The sequence below is a fragment of the Calypte anna genome, chromosome 1, assembly GCF_003957555.1.
Source record: "Calypte anna isolate BGI_N300 chromosome 1, bCalAnn1_v1.p, whole genome shotgun sequence".
NCBI lineage: Eukaryota > Metazoa > Chordata > Aves > Apodiformes > Trochilidae > Calypte > Calypte anna.
In genome coordinates this window covers 190655053-190674238 of record NC_044244.1, presented here as the reverse complement: position 1 = coordinate 190674238, position 19186 = coordinate 190655053, and the positions used below count along the sequence as shown (strand labels likewise).

At 43.0% G+C, this 19186-nt stretch overlaps 1 protein-coding gene across 2 annotated transcripts; it reads right to left on the bottom strand.

Annotated features, from left to right (window-relative positions):
- Positions 1-24: 24 nt before the first annotated feature.
- Positions 25-19186, bottom strand: ANKRD42 (ankyrin repeat domain 42). 2 transcript variants are annotated; one of them, XM_030455985.1, is made up of 13 exons: positions 19031-19186; positions 17303-17458; positions 16121-16284; positions 14543-14650; positions 13952-14071; positions 13253-13388; positions 9920-10120; positions 8358-8483; positions 6772-6877; positions 5964-6139; positions 5435-5561; positions 2595-2733; positions 25-730 (listed from the first exon to the last, which is right to left on the bottom strand). In XM_030455985.1, exons 2-13 carry the CDS (start codon positions 17319-17321, stop codon positions 635-637), a joined length of 1518 nt encoding a protein of 505 aa, XP_030311845.1. In that variant the 5' UTR covers positions 17322-17458; positions 19031-19186; the 3' UTR covers positions 25-634. The 2 variants fall into 2 exon arrangements, with proteins under 2 accessions (XP_030311845.1, XP_030311837.1); XM_030455977.1 differs by lacking the exons at positions 17303-17458; positions 19031-19186 and having other exon boundaries at positions 16121-16309.

Here is a 19186-nt window from a genome sequence, read left to right as displayed (position 1 = left end):
TTTCAGTCCCTTTGAAATGCTCAGATGAAATTTCCTTTGGTAACTAAGGAGAGGACAGACAGGAGTCAAACACTAGCAAATTAACCTCATTGGAATCAAGTCTTAAGATACAAAATGAGGGTTCCAAATGGAAAAGAATTTCATAACTGCTCACACATGAGAAAAATAAGTGTATGTGACTTCATGAATATTATTTGGCTGTGGAGGAGAGGTTAGGGTTGTTGTCTCTAACCACAGCATGCCCCTAAGCTTGTGAACTCTTCAGCCCCGAGTTAGATGCCCATTGCTGCCATTGGGCTGGCACCCCATGAAGAAGTCATGTCCTGCCTTATTTAGGAAATACTTGAAGATTAAAATCAAGGGGCCTGGTATCTGTCTGCAGTTGAGAGTAGTCCCAGAGATTGTATTCTGGTTGCACACTGAAGGTCCTGTCTGATTATCTGGGGAAGATATTTTCATTAAAAATGCTGCTGCTTCTGTAAAGTATTTTCTGTCCCAGAGAACTAAAAGAAGTAGTTCAGTGAAACAGAGCCACGGTTCACCTGTGAAGCTGGGTATGCCAGGGCTTTGCAGAGTCCAGAATGTTGCTATTCTGCCCCCTCAGCCTGCCTGTCCCTGGTGGGAGGCTCCTTCCTCAGCGCAGTCTCACAAACACTCCCCCAGGATTGCAGGCTGGTTTCTTTTTTACTTTCTTTTTCTCTTTGCAAGGCTTGGAGATGGTTTCAGCTCCCTAAAACAAAGGACATCACAGTCATTAAACAGCAATTACTTAAGCCTGATACTTCATAAGACAAGTTTTAAAAATACATGGGTTTGAGTAACCACAGAATATTTTGTTCAAACTGCAGCTGGGGGCAGAGCATAGTCCCAGGGCTGGGGGTGACTGTCACAGCAGGGTAAGAGTCAAGGGCCCTTTGGCTGTATAAGTCAGAGAAGTTTTTGAAAACAAACCCACCTCAACAGAAGTTGTCTCCAGTCCCAGGCAGTCTTTAGATTGCTACTGGTAAAAAAACTTAACAGCCACAACTCTTCCACCCTAGAAATGGGGCACTCTGTTCCTAGGTTTTTAACCCTGCCAGGGGAGTAGAATGGGCAATGTTTTAAAGTGAGCTGTGGAAGCAGAGAGTAGCTTTTCTTTCAGAGGTGGTGGCACCTGGCTGGCCTGAGGGAGCATCACAGCACGTGTATGGTGGCAGGGAAAGTTGGCAGAGGTTAAAGGAAAGGAGAAAAAGGCTCAGGAGGGCAGGAAAGGTGCAGAAATCATCCTGTAAGGGGGGGGGGCAGAAGGAAAGGCGAAGGAGAGTAGAAGGGGGATGGGAAGAACTGTGCAATAAGGCTGTGAAAGACCACTGACACACAAAACAAGGGACTATAAAGGCAAATTATTGTCTGAAAAGGTGGACAATAGTCCAGAAAAATAAAAATTGGTGTGAAATAATAGAAACCTCCTCATCTATTTGCTGTTGCATGTGAAATGCAGAAAATTCAAAATTCATCAGCATCTACTGGCTGCTTGTAGTTGTGATGTCCTCCACCTTCTTATGTCTCTATGATGTAAAAAGGACTTAATTTTTACACCAAAACCAAGATGCTCTGAGATTTTCCCATGCTTCACATAATTTTCCCTTCCCAAAGAGGCCGAATTCTCTGCACAAACTTTCTACATGATCTTGGTCTCTCACTAGGGATGTCTGGCTGACTCCAAACTCTTAACACATAATTTTGAAGTGAGATTTTTGTTGTTTTCCTCATACCTCCGTGGGGCCACTTTTGGGGTTCAGTTTCTCTTCCCCTCTATTGGGGAAGTTGGGTCCCCCTCTGGCATCAGCTTGTCCTCCCCTCTGAGATGGTTTGCCCCCTTTTGAAATCTGTCTAATTCACTTCTTATCTAATTATACATCCCTATAGGTAACCAATCATAAGTACATCTGCTGCTACATTGCTCATCAGTTGGCTTCCCTAAGGCTGTTTGTTGTAACCTGTAATAGTATTCACCTCCTTGGTTATTGCTAGGATATAACTGATGGCTGCTTCACTGTTGTTTGCTATGATACTGTTGACTGACGCTACATTATCAGCTGCTAGGGGTATTTTATGATAGCCTGATCTGATCTTCAGATTGGCTTCATTCATCATAGGTTTGCTTGCAGTATTTGTGGTAATCTATAATTAAGTAGAGAAATTTTATAGAATCCTAGAATGGTTTGTGTTGGAAGAGACCTCAAAGATCATCTAGTTCCAGCCCCCCTGCACAGGACACCTCCCACTAGATCAGGGTGCTCAAGGCCCCATCCCATTTAGAGGCTAAAAGCCTCCATGTCCTTTGTGCATTACAGAATCCTAAAGCTGCAATCCCTGTACCCCTGCAGGCAGGGTGACTCTTCTGGCAGTGACAGCACCTCTCCTGAAGCACCAGTCCCAGCTCAGATACCAGCTCCCAGCAGATGAAGGGTCAGTCACTGCATACACAGCATGGAAGCACTCAGGGATCACTCCACTCCCTTTTCTTAAAATGATGATGATGAAGAGTATCAGTGCTTCTCAGGCAGGGCACAGGCAGTAGCTTCAGTCCCATGCATTCGTGTGGCACTCACCAGGGGCAGTGCAGGGGGGAGTTTCCCCAGGCTCTCTCTGAGGTGCCTCAGCTCCACACGCTGCTCATCCAGCTCGCGCTCCAGCTTCTCCCGCCTGACTCGCTCATATTCCAGCTGGGCCTCCAGCTCCTTCACAGTCCTGCCAAAAGCAAAGGAGACAAGCAGAGCACTAAATGCATCCAAACCTGCCCTAGCTACTCCACGTGGCCCACTGCCTTTGCCAAGGAACAGGTCAGAAAGCAGTGCCATGCTCCTCACACCAACTGTGCTGCTGTGACCTATGGTGCGCTCCTGGCCCAAACCCTTCTGTGACAGCTCTAGCCACCTGGTTTTCCCCCTTCACTGCCACCTGATTTTCCCTCTTCACTGCCACCTGGTTTTACCCCTTCACTTCCACCTGATTTTCCCTCTTCACTGCCACCTGATTTTCCCCCTTCACTTCCACCTGGTTTTCCCTCTTCGCTGCCAGCTGTGCTCAGCGCAATCTGACCACGAGATGGAGACGTCTTCCCACACACTGATGAGCCAAGGACTAGAACCCTGGCTAGGCTGTCACCCAGGTCCGTGTCCAGCTGTGGAAGAGGGAGAAATGCTCAAGGAGTAAAAAAGGTCAGTACAAAAAAAGCATTAAATGGATTCCGGAGGGGCAAGGGGTGGCTTTTTTGTTTATGTCTGGATCTTCCTATTGTTGGCTTGGCCACAGATAAGGAATACTCAAAGGAGAGCCTGTATGGCACTGAGGAGAGCACAAGCCCTCCGCAGTCACACAACACCTCCTAAATTAATTGAGATTTCTGGAGCTGATTAGATGAGACATTAATCACATGTATTCTTACTATAGCAGCAACTGACCTCAGTGACTGAGACATCTGGAGTTGAGCTGTCTCTCCTCTGTACCAGGATGAATTAGCACAGCTACAAAGCTGGAAGATTGGTAAAAGGGAAAGGGAGACTGCCCTTCATCTGCCCTGTGGATCCACACAGCACAGGAGGAAGCTCTTGGCAAGAGCCACCGCATTTCTCAGACGTGAAGCATTCCTGACTCACACAGCCCAAAGCACCAGGCTGCATCAGCCTTGCTGACAGTCAGAACACCCTGTGCTTATGCAGGGAAATCAGTGCTCAGGGGGACAGTCTGACTTCTTGCACTCTTCAGATTAATGAGACACAGCTCCAAAACTCTGTGGCACACATGTCATGGCAATTTTTTTGCCGTGCACTGCAGCCTAATCACTGCAGCTAGAAAAACCTGGACTAAAGCAGGTATCTTCAAAGTGTGCTACAGTGACCTTCCCAAGAGGCTCCTACTTTTCATCAAGTGAAATGGTGTTTTTATTAAATATTTTCAAATAATAAGGTGTTTTGGCATATGATAAAAGCATCTTGGAGTTTATCCAGGGGTAGGTATGTACACTGAGAAGCAGTACTTCCATTTCAAAAAGCCTGAGTGGTTAGGGATGCTCTGTAGCCTCCACAGACAAGACAGACCTTTTGGAGATCCTCACAATTTTTTTGATTCAGCTGCATATAGCTTAGAAAGCATCCCTTAAAGAGCCTTGTCAGAGCCCTCTAGTAGGCACTGCTAGCTTTTAAGTAGCTGCTCTATCCAATCTGTACTCTTAATTTCTGCTATGAGTCACCAGTGACATTGCGAACAGATTTCCTATGTTTCCAACACAGGCATCAACATCTGAGCTGGTCACCCTAGTACTTTGAAGCCAGGAGAGACACTCCTAGAACTGATGACTCTCATCCTGAAGTAGGAGTCTACATCTCTCCAAGGAGTCTAAAAAGAAGCTCAAGGTAACTACCTGGAATGCAGATGGTCTACACTGCAGACATACCAAGTTAGGAAGATGGACTTTCAGCAAGTCAAAGGGTGATCTGTAACCAAAGAAGTCCTGAGCTCAGTTTCTTGGCTCATATACAGTTATAAAATTAACCACTAAATTCCAAACTGAGACATCTATTACCTGCTGCAGGTGTACATAGGCTGGTGAGTCTGCTGTCTCCTTGATGGCATCCAGGCCCTCCAGATACAGTTTCCTCTCAGTGACTAAATGACAACTCTGGTTTGGAGTGGCCCAAACACAGAATGGATGTGGCTATCTAGAAAGACTGAGAACAGTGGGTACCCAAATCTTTTAAGAGGTAGAGGTGGAGACAGGGCTGTCTTTTGGATGCTCTATTGTTGTCTATGCTTTAGACAGAAGGGCTTTTCTTGGAAGCTTAGTCTGCCCATCAAATCACCTGACCAGTCTAACACAACTCTTTCTTTCAGTGGGGACCCTGAGAATTAGACATTATGGAAAGTGCTTCATATGCAAGGTGAAGTTTGATGAGATTTCTTTTTTCTGTGGTCTGGATATGAGCTAATGCTTTCTTGAGCATAGAAATATATTGCCCTTGACAGAGAAATGTAGCAGGTCATCAAAAAATTTCTGCTGTACATGCATTTCCATCCAAGCCATGTTAAGACTAATGTCTTTTTTCAGATCTGTTGAAGTGCACATATGTATTAGGTATCCTCAATGCCAAGAAAACAGTCAGGGCTTATCAGACCCACTGCACACGTATGCTGCAGGAAAATCTGAAGGCAGAACAGATAATCTTGCACAAGAAGTGTGGAGCCATCAAACATTTGTGTTGTGGGGTTGATCCTGGTGGTAGAAGTCTAAAAATTCAGACAAATTGCTGAGGTCCATTTTGTTTTGCCCTGGCTAATGCTGGTAGGTGGAAAATACAGACTGGCCAAAGCAACTTGAGTGTAAGTAAGCCTTAAAGAAGGCTTTAAAACAGACCTCACAGAATTAAACATTAGTAGAACAAGTCAGTCTTACTTCTCAGCTTCCTTTTTTTCTTTTTTCATCTTCTTCTCCTCTTCAGTTATTCCACCCAGCTGTCTGTAATTGCTGTAGGCAATTTCTAGAAGTTGCTGAAGTTCTTGAATCTTGTGATAGGCCCTTACTGTAAGACAGAGTTCTCCAGGTAGGTAGAATTCATGGAGAAGACAGTTTGGAATTTAATAGTCTGGAAAAGAGTCTCACAAGCACAGAGAAGGAATCACACTGCTCAGCAAATACTGAGCTACACATGACACCCACACAGAAAACAGATCTCAAAACAAGCAGCAATCCAATAAGATTTCACCACCATGGATTAAAACAGCATAACAATTATGTTCTGATTGTATTCTGCTATGCTTTCTAATTTTCCACAATTAGTTTCAGTGCTCAGTGGAACAGATACCTATCAACTATCTCATCTGACAACAAAAAAGTCACAGCAGTTGGCAAAAACTGCAACTAGGACAATAATGTCCTGAGCACAACTTTTTCAGATGAGGAGTAATGGGAAGACATTGCTTACTGCGTGCATTCCTTTTCTCTGCTTTATCCAGGCTTAAATCTTCCTTGCTATCTGTACTCCCTTCCACACCATGTCTTTCAAAAAACTTTATGTTGTTTGCATCCAGTTCTTCATCACTAGAGTTACAGTCTCCAGTTCTTTGTCTCAAAAGTTCCACAGCTTCTAGATGGGCAAATCTGCACAGAGAACAGGTAACTTACACTGAAATATCCCCATCTTCTGGAAAAAAGCAGCTGTGCTCCCTGCATGTGACAGAAACTCTCTGAAACTCCTCATGTTCCTATTTATCAGGTAGGGTTTCAGGATGAAAGCAAGCACTAGTACACAGCCTGTGAACAGCTAATCTGCCTTTTGTAGTATTCTGCTAGCATGAGCTCTGGAATCTCAAGACAATGACTCCCACATCAGACGTATCTTTTCCTTTGAAGGTTTGCTTAATTGAATCTCATCAGAAATTGCATTATTTTTATTAAAGCAAAAATCATTCACTAATCCTCATTTGCTTTGTACAGCTGAAACATCCAGGCTCAGAGCTTTTTTTTTTTTTTTTTTTTTTTTTTGCAGATCAGCTAAGCTTTCATCTTTTATGTCTGATCTTGCTCAAAAAAAGAAAAAAAAAAGAAAGTGAAAATTAAAACCTTTTACAGCTACAACACAGCTTTGCTTATCACTCAGAATAGAATTCAAGGGCGTGGTCTGCTTTTGCTCCATCAGTGAAAATCAGGAATAATTCCAACAAAGTGTACACGATACTGATATACAGCTACTAAGTAAATAAATGGCAGAGTTACAGGATATGTACTGCTACCTCTTGGCTACATCCTTTGGAGTCTCTCCAGCATCATTTGTAATGTCACAGTCAGCTCCCATTTCAATCAGCCACTGCAAGCAATCGATATGGCCCTGTCCAGCAGCTAAGGGAAGGAAGGTGTACCCAAGTCACTTATACACACTGAAGTGTTTCAAACCTAAAATGTCATCATTTTGTCACTGTCAGAGATACCATTTCAAGATAAGCCTCTCTTCAAAGATCCTCAAGTCCCATGAGTATCTGTAGTTTTGGGGAAGATCATGCAATGTGGTTTTGTGACTCCCTCTAGTTCTAGAAATTTAATGGCAACTCTTCTGAACACGAGTTAGACTAAACTTGCCCAGCCTCATGTACAAAGTATGAGACACACAAATTCTGCCTCACACTCTCTTGCAGTAAGGCCTCTATGTCATGGATTTGCAGCAAAGTGCTGTCATTTCCCTCTGGCTGAGAGCTCCCAGATACCAGACACAGCTGGTTGCCCCAGTCCATGCTTTGTGGTGCTGTCTCATGGAGGAAAGAAGCCAGGGCTTTGTTCTGGAGCTATAGATAAATAATTTTTTGAGCTTGGCACTCAAGGCAATGGTTCTCAGCTCCAGCCTAACACAACAGCTTTGCCTCGTCATGATCTGGCATGGCTTCTCCTCACATCAGGTGGTGCCAAGAATGATGCCTCACATATGGAAAAAGGTACTTGGCATGTCTAGCTGAAACCTGTAAGCCATTTTTCTCAAGAAAGAATAAATCCACTTCTTTACAGCACCCCCTCTGGATACTTGTCATATCTGTTTTCTTACTGAGACAAGGATATCACAATCAGCACCACTATTTCCCCCTAACACTGCACATAAAGACTGGGGCTGAAAAAATTGTAGGCTAGAACCATTCCAAGAAACGTGGGTGGGAAAGAATGCAGAAAACACTTTTTAAATCAACACTTACATTTTTACATTGAGAACTTTAATTATGTTTTTTAATATTCTACCATTTATTTCTATTTTTAAAAATCTGGGAAATAGTGTTAAAAGCATATTAGAATAACACCTTCCTCTTTCTTTCCTCTCCTCTTTCTTCTTTCAGGCACTACTATGAAACCCTCAAAGACAAGAGGACCATTTTTCTGAAGCACTGGTGCTCCACTACCTATCAAGGTGTTACCAGAAGTTTACCCTCCTAAACAGCATTCTACCAAATGACTTTGTTGTGGCTTCACAACACATCTCCATAGTACTGGTAATTTCAATAAAGGCCCAGCCCACAAGCTACGTTATTTCCTAGCTGGCCAATGGTTCTAAAAGCCACATCTCAGCTGATAAAAAACCCCACTTAGTTTTCAATTTAGATGTTGTTTTCTCTTTAACACAGACTTTTCTTTCTTCACTTCTGCTTGGTTATTTTGTTTTTAAAGTGACACCTATGCAGACATCCATCATTAAAATGTGCTTTTCAGGGTAGCCCTTTGCCCTCTGAAAATGAGATGCTGCTTTTCATCAAGTTTATCTGATGAGCAGCCACTTGGAAAACTAAGTTAAAAAGTCAACAACAAACAGCAACAAGCTGAAACACAGATCATAATTACTGACCTTTGTGCATGAGAGTAGATCCCTTATCATCCCGCTCATTAATGTTAATTACTCCACTTTGCACTAAACTTCTAAGCACTAATAAGTCCCCTTTGAAAGCAGCACTATGGGCTGGGAAAGCTAAAACTGAAAAAGAAATGCACAAGTCACCAAAGAGATGCCAGTAATTCCACTAAACATTATCTCTCACTGCTTGCCTCTTTCGTAACAACTTACACAGAGATGTAAGTTCATACCTGTAGTTAGAAAGGTTAATGCCCCCTTAATCAATTAAAATGCAGCTGCATAACTAGCACTGTTCATCATAGACTTGACTAAACATGTCTTGGTTATGGCTACAGACATCTTATACAGTTAGATTTTCATAAACTTGAAGTAACAAGTATACCTTTGTTTTATGGTTGATGTCATATTACTGGTGGTAACCGGAATCATCTGCCTATTTTGAATTTCATACTCTAATCAAACATATAGACTGTTTTACTTCTTGCTTAAAAACCACCCATACGGACAAAATTTTTTCTAGTTATTTTTTATAGTTGAGGAATACTGACATATATATTTACATATATATATATACATATATATATACATATATTTCTTGAGCACAGACCCTATGAGGAGAGGCTGAGGGAGCTGGGGGTGTTCAGCCTAAAGAAGAGGCGGCTCAGGGGAGACCTCATTGCTCTCTACAACTCCCTGAAAGGAGGTTGTAGCCAGGTGGGGGTTGGGCTCTTTTCCCAGATGACTTTCAACAAGACAAGAGGGCATGGTCTTAAGTTGTGTCAGGGGAAGTTTAGGTTAGATATTAGAAAGAATTTATTTACAGAGAGAGTGATCAGGCATTGGAATGGGCTGCCCAGGGAAGTAGTGGATTCTCCGTCCCTGGAGATATTTAAAAAGAGACTGGATGTGGCACTCAGTGCCATGGTCTGGTAACTGTAGCGGTAGTGGATCAAGGGTTGGACTTGATGGTCTCAGAGGTCCCTTCCAACCCAGCCAATTCTATGATTCTATGATATATAATGATAGAAGACCAACAGATAAGAAAAGTGAGTGCCTGGAAAAAGCACAGAGGTGAAAGTGCAGCTCTCACATCTTTGCTCTGCTGAAGGTTCTCCTTACAGACCCTACCACTTGGATCCTTCAGCTGTTTGGATTGCAGTAGTATTACTGGTTAGCAAGTAATATGAATTTCAGTGGGACATTCCCAGCCTAAGCTCCTATTCAGCTCAAGTGAGAGATATTGAGCAGGCAAATCTAAAAACTTTAAAAAAATATATATCTCTTTTGGATGTCTACTGGAGTCTAATAAGAACATGGGTAGCTTGTTATTCATAGTGCAATATAGTGTGACAGGTTTTTTTTAAATAATGGTTCAACCTAAGATATTTCACACTGAATATTCCAGTCTTTAACTATCAGTAAGTATAGCAAGTACAGAAAGGAGAAGGAGAAGCTCTTCCTTATATTGGTAATTTAAATGCTCATACAAGTTTTCAGAATCAAGCATTTCTATCAATTACAATGCTTATTTTAACAGTATCTTGATCCATACTCACCTTCCTGTGACTCTGGATGCTCCCTCTCTTTTTCCAGACTATCAATATACTGCAGAATATTATCTTTATAGAACCGTTCAGCCAAGTCCCTTGGAGTCTCTCCCTGATCATTCCTGGCTTTCAGTGTGTGGATGACACTGGCCATTTTACTGACCAAGAATTTAAAGCAATGCAAGTGTCCTTCCATTGCTGCCAGATGAGCTACAGAACAAGTGGAAACAAAGTATGTTAGAGCAGAGCACTGCTGCCCACCAAGAAAGTGGTTAGTTAAAACTAGTTAAATCTGCCTCCTCTACCAGCACTTGATCCATCCAACACAGTACAAGTGGGAGCAGCCTTGTTTGGATAGGGGATGCTCAGCTCCTCTCCAGGACAGAGACCAGCTTTTTGCAAAAGAGGTAAAGGAGTCCAGAATAGGATCTGCAAGGAAGATTCTCTGGCAGGTAACACTGCCAAGGGACCATTGAGCACTGACGAGGAGTGTGCACCACTTCCCCAAATACACGAATCTCACTTCTCAGCAGCTGTCCGACTGTGCTGTCCCAGGAATACTCATTCTAGAGGGCCAGCACAGGGTGTCCTCGATTAGCAGGTAGGGCCATTTCTGCTTTTGAGCCACCAGGGACAAGTTGCATCACACCCTCAGTTACCCCACCTATAAAATGAGGACAGTGACATTCACTTTACTGGGTGAAGTATTTGAAGGTACATCCCATGCCAGAGGCTTCTAGTCACAGTAATTCTATTACACATTCTTTTTCCTTCAGCTGTTGCTGTGTGAAGGAGCTACTCCATCTCACCATGGCAGTGACTGCTGCCCTGTGGGGATCAAGTATTTCTTTCCTTCCCTGTCCCAGACTATGCTGAGGTTTAGTTTTTTAATGCCACTAGAGCAGCTCGGCCTATAGCAAAATAAGAGGTACCAAATACATTATTTTTAAATGAGTAGCATTCTCTAGTATCTATCATTAATGGGAAGAAGTTGCAAAATGAATGTTTGTTATGTGTTACCACTCCAAGAAAATGCTCTAAGTTGGCTGAAGTTATACAGGCAAAAGGATTAGTTTGTCTCCATGTAAGAATCTCATTTTCTTCAAAGTTAATAAACAATGTACCCAGGACCAAAAAAACCCACACATGTCACTTAAGTTAATTTTTGACAAATGCAAGATTTCCATTGCAAACCATCCAGCTGGTGGAAAACTGACTAAACCCCTTTGATTCCACTTCCAGATACCTAAAATCTCTGGAATAAAACTTCATCTTTGGGGATGAAACTGTTTGCTTTTTTTTAATGAGATGCCTGTCCTGTGCAGAAAACGGTCAGAAAAGCTCACAGTTTTCTGCAAAGAGGCAAGGGGGAAATACATTTAAGAGTTGCATTCTGTCCATCTCTTTTTGCACAGTTTCAGTGGGATGCTGGGGAAAACACATAATGAAGCTAAAAGTTAGCATGTTATAAGTAAATAAAGTCTCTCCTACAACACACACATATAAAAGGTGCACAAAATCCTTAAGTTTTAGGTATGGCACTGTGTAGCGGGAGGAGCCATTCTTGCTCCTGAAGCTCGACGAGCTGCTGGTCTCTTCCAGGACTCCAGCCACCACACAGCGCTTCCAAGGTAGAAGTGTAGCAGGAAGAGCCTTTCTTGCTCCAGAGGCTCGACAAGCTGCTGACCTCTCCATGCCTCGCACCAGAGTGAGCTTCCTCTGTGGGTGTGTGTTCCACCTTTATTGGCCCCCTGGTAATAGGGGGCCCGCCCTAACCAGGCACAGGTGGACTCACACCCACTCCTTGGCAACTCGAGGCACCTGGTTTATCTTGTTTCTCTACAGCACTGTACTCTCAGTAAATTCCTATCAGTATATTCTTATGAAAAATTATAGTACTGTCTAGCTAATCTTGAAGCTAAAGCATGAGAACATGATTTAAATTCACTTTGCTGCTTCACAAGCTGAGGTAAAGCTGCTCTGTACAGCACAGCACTTCTATTAATCTCTTACTTAGTAATGTTCCAAGTATTTTCTTTCCTTTGAATGCTACTGTGATCAAATGAAACAGAACAAAGGCTGGAGGATCAAGCTTCTGTAGATGTCAAAACAGCAACAAAACAAATTTTCTACAAACCAGTACACACAGACCATTTATGTAGAATTGTGCTGCCATTTGCCACCTCTTCAAAAATGTCTTCTGCTGGGGAAATGTTCCCAAATGAAAATAAAGCTTCTTTCTATGCTGCCACCAGGGTGCTTAACACCATGACCCTTTATTGCTAATACAGCAGATATCCTGCTGGGATGCAAGAACCTTCCATCTTTTAACAAGACCCAGGGTTGCAAAACAGAACATAGACATCAGTTTACTAGGTAAGTGGTACTTTAACAGAGGGTAGAAATTAAGAAGGGATTTAAAAAGATAACTCTGTACAAGTTATAGAGGAAAGAAATATGCTATTTGGAGTAATGTGAAAGGATGGGGCTTGGAGAAACCTGGGCTGGTGGGAGGTGTCCCTGCCCATGCAGGAAGATTGGATCTTGATGATCTTCCAGGTCCCTTCCAACCCAAACCATTCTATGAATTTATAAATCTATATATGCTAAAAGGGAAAGGGTACAAAGAAAACATGAGGTATGAACAACAATGCACAGAGAATACTGAGGCAGTGGTATGGTAAGCAGAGGGACACTGGAGAAGCTGAAGAGCAGGGAATAAACACTGCCCTTTTTTTGGGCTAAAGTGACTACACTCATGATTATGGAAAGACTAAAGATTACAGATAATAAAGAATACCAGTATTCCAGAAATCAAGATGAGGAAATCACAGATAAATGCAAACAAGCATTTTACCAGATCAGTTGAGAAATAGTGGGATTCAAAAACCTGCATGTGAGCATGCCAGAATCTTATCCTACTGGCACAGCCATTGAAGCTGGGCACAAACTCAAAAAAGGAGCATGTAGCAGCCCAAACTGCCTCCTGCTCCACCTACCCTTCCTCTCTGGTGACCTCACCTGGCACTTGCACTCCATGCAGAGGAGAGGCTGCCCACCTACACAGTGCTCTCAGGAAGGCTCAGCCTGCTCCTTATTCCAGCATCTGTAAATTCTGATCCTTGCCAGAAGCAGGAGGTGAAGAGGGTACTATTGCTGACAGATAAATACTTTGGATTTTATAAATTCTCTCATTGTTCCAAAAATGGAATGGCTATGTTGACTGCATGGAATTAAATACCAAATGCTGGGGTGCACAGCACTTAAAATTTGCTACAGTTATGATATCACACAACAACTGTAAACTAAAGAGTTAAAAATGTATTATTTCTCCTGGTATACCTGGAAGGTTTCCATTGTTATCCACATCATCCACACACGCTCCCCATCTAACCAGGAGCTGCAAACACCCCAAGCGACCATGGAAAGCAGCATAATGAACAGGCTTCCAGTCATTCCTGTCTGAAACATTTACATTCTAAAATGAAAGCAGTAGGTTAACTCATTCACTTATGAATGGTAGACACAAAACAAATTTTATAAAGAGGAATCAGTTGTTCATTGTATTAAATTAATGAAATCAAATCAAATTTTTTTCAAAGCTCATGCCAGGTAGGCAGTTCCCACTCCAAGAAAGGTACTTTTCAAAAGTTCTTGGTTTTATTTAAATAATACACATATAGAAGGTTCATCTTTAGAAATACTTTTATCACTGCATTGGGCATTATTCCTCAAATTCGCACCCAGATTAATTTTATTTTTAATAAAAGCTCTATTTTACTGTAGAAGATTCATACAACTGCAAAAAAATCATAGCCAACAAAGTGCCAGATCATAATTTAATTATATCCTCAGTAGAATGTGGTTTACTCACATTATTGATTCTTTACAGATTTTTGGATCATTTCCCTAATGATTTATGATTAAAAAAATAAAATTAAATTCAGCAGTACCAAGACATACCAAGACATTCAGACATACCAAGAGCAACTAATCTACTACCCTAAATCTCAGTTTAATCTAGGGGTAAAAGCCTCTCACCACTCCACTTCGCAGTATGTTTTGCAAGGTGTAGGACTGCCCGTGTGCTGCAGCCAAGTGTGATGCTGTGCACCCACGGTCATCTTGAGCTTCTGCATTTGCTCCATTTCTTAACAAGGCCTAGAAGAAATGCAAAGCAAAAGTTCAGATTTCAATCTGAAAAAGAATCACGGAATGCTGGGGGTTGGAAGGGATCTCAAAAGATTGCTGAGTCCAACCTCACTGCCAGAGCAGGATCACCTAGTGTAGGTAACAAAGGAATGCATCCAGGTGGGGTTTGAATGTCCCAGAGGAGACTCCACAGCCTCACTGGGCAGCCTGTGCCAGTGCTCTGTCACCCACAAGCAGAATGACTTGGGGTGATCAGCAGGATCACAGCAGGATCAGCAGTACACAAAATTAATCTGTGCACTGATAGGGCAAACGAGTGGGCTGTTTTCCAAAGGAGTGACTTGATTCCAGACACAAGGACATGAAGATGAGATACACATAGCCCCATTAGGAGCTCTGTCAGCTGATCTTCATAATGAACCTCTCTCAATGGAAGGTCTGTTCTACTTACTTGGACTTGAAGTGAATATTTATACCTACCTGCAGGCAAGCATCCTGACCTCGGATGGCTGCAAGGTGAGCTGCAGTCCAGCCTCTGACAGTGACCTCTGTTGTATCAGCTCCATGCCAGAGCAACCAGTGAAGGCACTGCTCAACCAAAACCAAAGTCTTATACCATACCTGAGGCACATTTTAGCTATAATCTATCAGTCAGTGTTGCATTTTGGAACAGTAACACTTCATCATGGAAATATGGCACCCCAGAGCATGCCTTAGCTAGGTAGTTGTCCATCAGCAATTTACAGATAAGCTACATTTTCCAGGTTTCACTCAAGGGCAAAAAGTGTGCAAACAACCTACTGGTTCAGACCCTGGCATTGATTTTATGGTATAGCTTCTTAATTTCACTCTTCCAGGTTTAAAATGTAATTTGAGAATTAGGCATGAGGTAAAAGCACTGGAAAAAAACAAAGCAAATATGGTCATTTCAACTCCAGCTAAAACTACTGGCAGGAAAAACACCATGAACCAAATTTAAAAGCCTCCTTTAATTGATTAGGCTCCTTAGCTGTACACAGCCTCATCTCTCTTCTCATCCTTCCACAGCTTAGCTTTGCTTATCCAAAACCAGCTAGGGGACAAGTTAAAAACTTTTTATTATATATTATTATGTTTTACTATCTTATTTTAGGCCAGTCTGCAGTTTTGGTTCCTCCGTTTCCACCAAGGAGCTTAGCAACAAATACGTGACAGATAATTTAGTGAGGTCTAATACATGGACAGCAAAGCAGGAGAGTCAAATGAAAAATGACAGAATTTATAGAGGCTGAAAAGGGTGGGTAAGTAATCTGCTTCCACGGCCGACAACATTCAGCATTTTCTTGATAGTTTCCGTACATTCCAGTCTCAGCACTGCACTTATTATCTCTTGAGTTTAGCAAAAACTTTACGTTCTCTCCTTTGGCACATGAATTTTTATACAGTTATTCATGGCCTTGCTGCTTCAAGGTTACATCACTCTGAAGATTGTATGTGGAGGCTGCAACAAGGAGGTGAATGTTGTGCTGAATGCAGCAGCTCAGTCCTCCTGAAAGGTCAAAATGTTCATGCAAGGATCTGCTGATTTTTTCATCAATATTCAATGGTTTTATTTATTAGGATAAAATGTATTAGGACTATTTCTCTGGAGACTGGGGTATGGTAAACAGAATTAACATGTTTTCGTGTCACCTCTCACCTGTTTCAGTCACCTGCAGAATATTTTACACATTTTAAAGGATTTTCTAGTTGTCCCAAGACACGGGGAAAACCCAATAGGGTCAAAAGAATGTCCTAAGTCTGGAAGTGTGACACTTTTCTCAGAGTAAAAAACCACTGATTTTGTAAACTCTGGCAACACTGACTACATAAACTACCAGAGGCTTCGGAAAGGCAAAATAAATACCTAAAATCCTGTACTTCTGCTCTTAGTATATTTGGTGAGAAAAAAACAAACAGAGATTACTGATTTACCTTGACCAAAGCTAACAGTTTTGAGTCCAGCCTCTTCCAAAGAAAGAAAACATTAACCTGTAACAACCTTTCTGTGTATGAACACTAACACAATGTTAAATTTACCTCCAGACTTCCAGAGTGTGCAGCCCAGTGCAATGGTGTGAATTTGTGGACTAAATCCACCTCATTAATACCAGCTCCACTTCTTATCATGGCTGCAAGCTGCTCTACGTCACCAGCTTTCACTGCCTCATGTACACTTGTGTAATTTTGATCCTTCTTGACAGCTAGTGAGGAACAACAAAAGGGCATAAGTCATTTCCACAGCATTTAAGAGATATGAAATAAGCGATGAATCAAAGAAACACCAGAGTGACAGCTTCAAAAGGAACCAACCAAAACGTGGGGAGTAATCTGTGAGATTAAGACTAGTACCAGCAGGAATCCTGAATCACTTCTATGGGTCAGAAATGGAACACTGTGCAAAACCCTGAAAATCTAGGCCCCCTCCAGCCCCAGAAAGAGGCCCAAAAGAGTAAGATCCAGAAGAAAATTGTCAAGAAGCACAGCAGGACGCCTGCTCCATCTATTAATGCAAACACTGGAGCAGGTCCACCCCAACACTGGCTCTCTTCTGAAACTGCAGGCATCACAAACTCTTTCATTAATCTCATTTTCAAGTAGGACACCGAAGAGTCTTTGCTCTTGCACAAGCGAGCTCTCAGCCATTGCTCCCCAGGTGCTCCATGAGTCCAGGCTTCTGCTGCTGCCACATAAGGACTTGGCACAGCACTGCAGAGCACAACAGAGGGCACCAGAGCCTTCCCCAAGACTGTACCACGCAATTGCTCTTGACTGAGCTACATGGATCAGCTCCAGGAAAAGATGATGTCAAAATTAAAACTGATGTAGAAAAACAGTGCTTTGCACATCACATTATTAATCCTGCACTTCTCTCTTCCTAGAACAATGGCAGTGCTCTGTCACACCTCACTCTTAGAAGCCTGATATTTTGCTCCCACCATAGTCAGTAACAGAAGAAGCAGTGGGGTAAAAAAAAAAAAAATAATAAAAAAAAATCCATCACTAGGCCATAGAATCCAATAAGCTGTGTTCTCCCTCAGGCCTTCCCACCAAGGAGCTATGGTGACTGGAAACAATGGGTGTTACACATCCAAACTTCCTTGCAACATCTTGATACCTTGCCAGAACTTGTAAACAGAAATATGTAAGTAGATGTAACAGCTGAGGGGGCGACCTTCAGATAGCCAAGCATAAAAGAAATGTAGAACAATTTGTAATCACCTTCTAGAGTAGTCATCATTCCAGTACCAAAGTCAACTCACACTGTTTCATAAGATTTCACACTGTTAGAATTCTTGAAGAACTGGGCTGTTGTTTAGGAAGTCAAGCAAGCATGAAAATGTTGGTCTTAAGGTATTAGTGCCTCAGCTCCTCTATCTGTGGAGAAGAAATGGTAGAAGTAGTTGTTGAAATCGATATACAATTTGAGATTAAAAAATATTAAAGAACATAAATGACATATTGTGTTAATATGCTTGTGATACATGTAAAAAAGCACCACACACCATTAAAAACAACCTTTGCAGCTTACCAGTGCCTATTTTCATGCAATCTGTAGCATGACAGCAGTGCTCACCAGATTTAGGTTTGCCACAAAGAGGGAAAGAGGGCTGAAGCTCTTTCTATAATCCAGGCCAAGAGCAACACACCCTGTGCTGTAACACCAATGGATCTTGTGTCTGTGTCTCACCCCACTCCCAGCTCCCCCAGCTCAGCAGGCTGTACCACTGCCCTGTGCAAAGCAGCCTCAGTCAGGAACTGGGACTCCACTCTGTAAAATACTGTATTGGTTGGTAACAACCAGCAGCAGAATAGAAACACAGAATAATTCAGGCTGGACTAGATCTCAGGAGATAATCCAGTTCATGCTTCAAATAATATTTAAGTGTGTTTTGTGATTAGAGTTGTTTGGGTTTTTTAAAGAAACATTATCACCAGCACGTAATTTTCCCAGAAGGGAGCCATTTCTCACTGTGTCAGATGAGGGTCACAGACCTCAGCACAATTACAGAGTTACATCAGAGGAAAATCTGGCCAATTATACCACTTGCCAGAGTACTCATGCATTTAACACAATGTTCCAGTGCAGTAAGGTAAGCCATATATCTTTTTTATCCAGCAGAAATGGGAATAACGAGTTGCACCAGCAGACTGAATTTTGTCTCTCTTCTCTCTCTGCAGACCTTCAGCTGTACAGGAGATGGATGCCAAATGCTGCTGCGTGGCTTCTTGGCACAGGACCCCATGAACACGCCTAAGGCAGATTCCCAGGGAATAAAGTTCAGTAAACAGCTGTTTGCATGAATTTTGTGCAAAATACGCTGACTCTGACCGTTTCCATAATTTTCCTGTATTTTTTTTAATCAAAACTGTTATCAAGGGCACATTGGACATTGTATGAGGAAAGTTCCTCTGCAGAAGGAACCGAGCATTCTGAGATGAGTACCTACCCAAAATTCACTACAGAAATTAAGAGGAATACAACTCAGAATGGGAGAAATAGACAGTTTTAGGTTTCCAATATTTCTGAAACGCAAAAACATCCCAACGATCGGCAGCAGCCCCAGGGCCGTCAGCCCCGAACAAGTCCCTTGGTATAGCGCAGACCCGGCCGGGCAAGGCTGGCGGTGAGCTCCGCCTTTCCCCCCCGTATGTTTGGCGAATATTGAGCAATCTCAGTATTTTATGGAGGTTCCGGAGGAGGAGCCCTGGAGCACACACTGAGGATTTCAGGCAAAATCATCCAGGGGAGATGGAGCTGAGAGAGCGCGGCCTCGGCCGGGCCCCGCTCCGTGGCTTCGCCGCCCCGCAGGGTTTCCCCTCTCGGCCCAGGCGAGGGAGGCACCGCTGGGCAGAGCTCACAGCGGGGCTCGGGGGTGCTGCCGGGGCTGCCCGCAGCCCTCAGGGAAGCTCAGGGGGTAAGAAAGAGCGGGGGCGAGCCCGTCTCACCGGCCAGAGGGGGAGGCGGCGGTGGCAGCCGTAGTCAGGGCCGCAGGCTCTCAGAGGAGCGGCCGGGATCCGCCTGGCTCTCCGCACTCCGCTCCACGCCGCAGAGGGGTTGCTATGGGCACCGTGTGCCCTTCCCCCGGGCCCTCCGGCCCCACG

What these genes read in the sequence shown, in the direction of transcription:
- ANKRD42 (XM_030455977.1), bottom strand. Translation starts at nt 16,309, where the DNA reads ATGCCCTTTTGTTGTTCCTCACTAGCTGTCAAGAAGGATCAAAATTAC. An exon ending in TAACAATGGAAACCTTCCAG is followed by an intron (nt 10,121 to 13,252) that starts GTATACCAGGAG and finishes CTTGTTCTGTAG; the next exon opens with CTCATCTGGCAGCAATGGAA. An exon ending in ATCTACTCTCATGCACAAAG is followed by an intron (nt 6,878 to 8,357) that starts GTCAGTAATTAT and finishes TCCTTCCCTTAG; the next exon opens with CTGCTGGACAGGGCCATATC.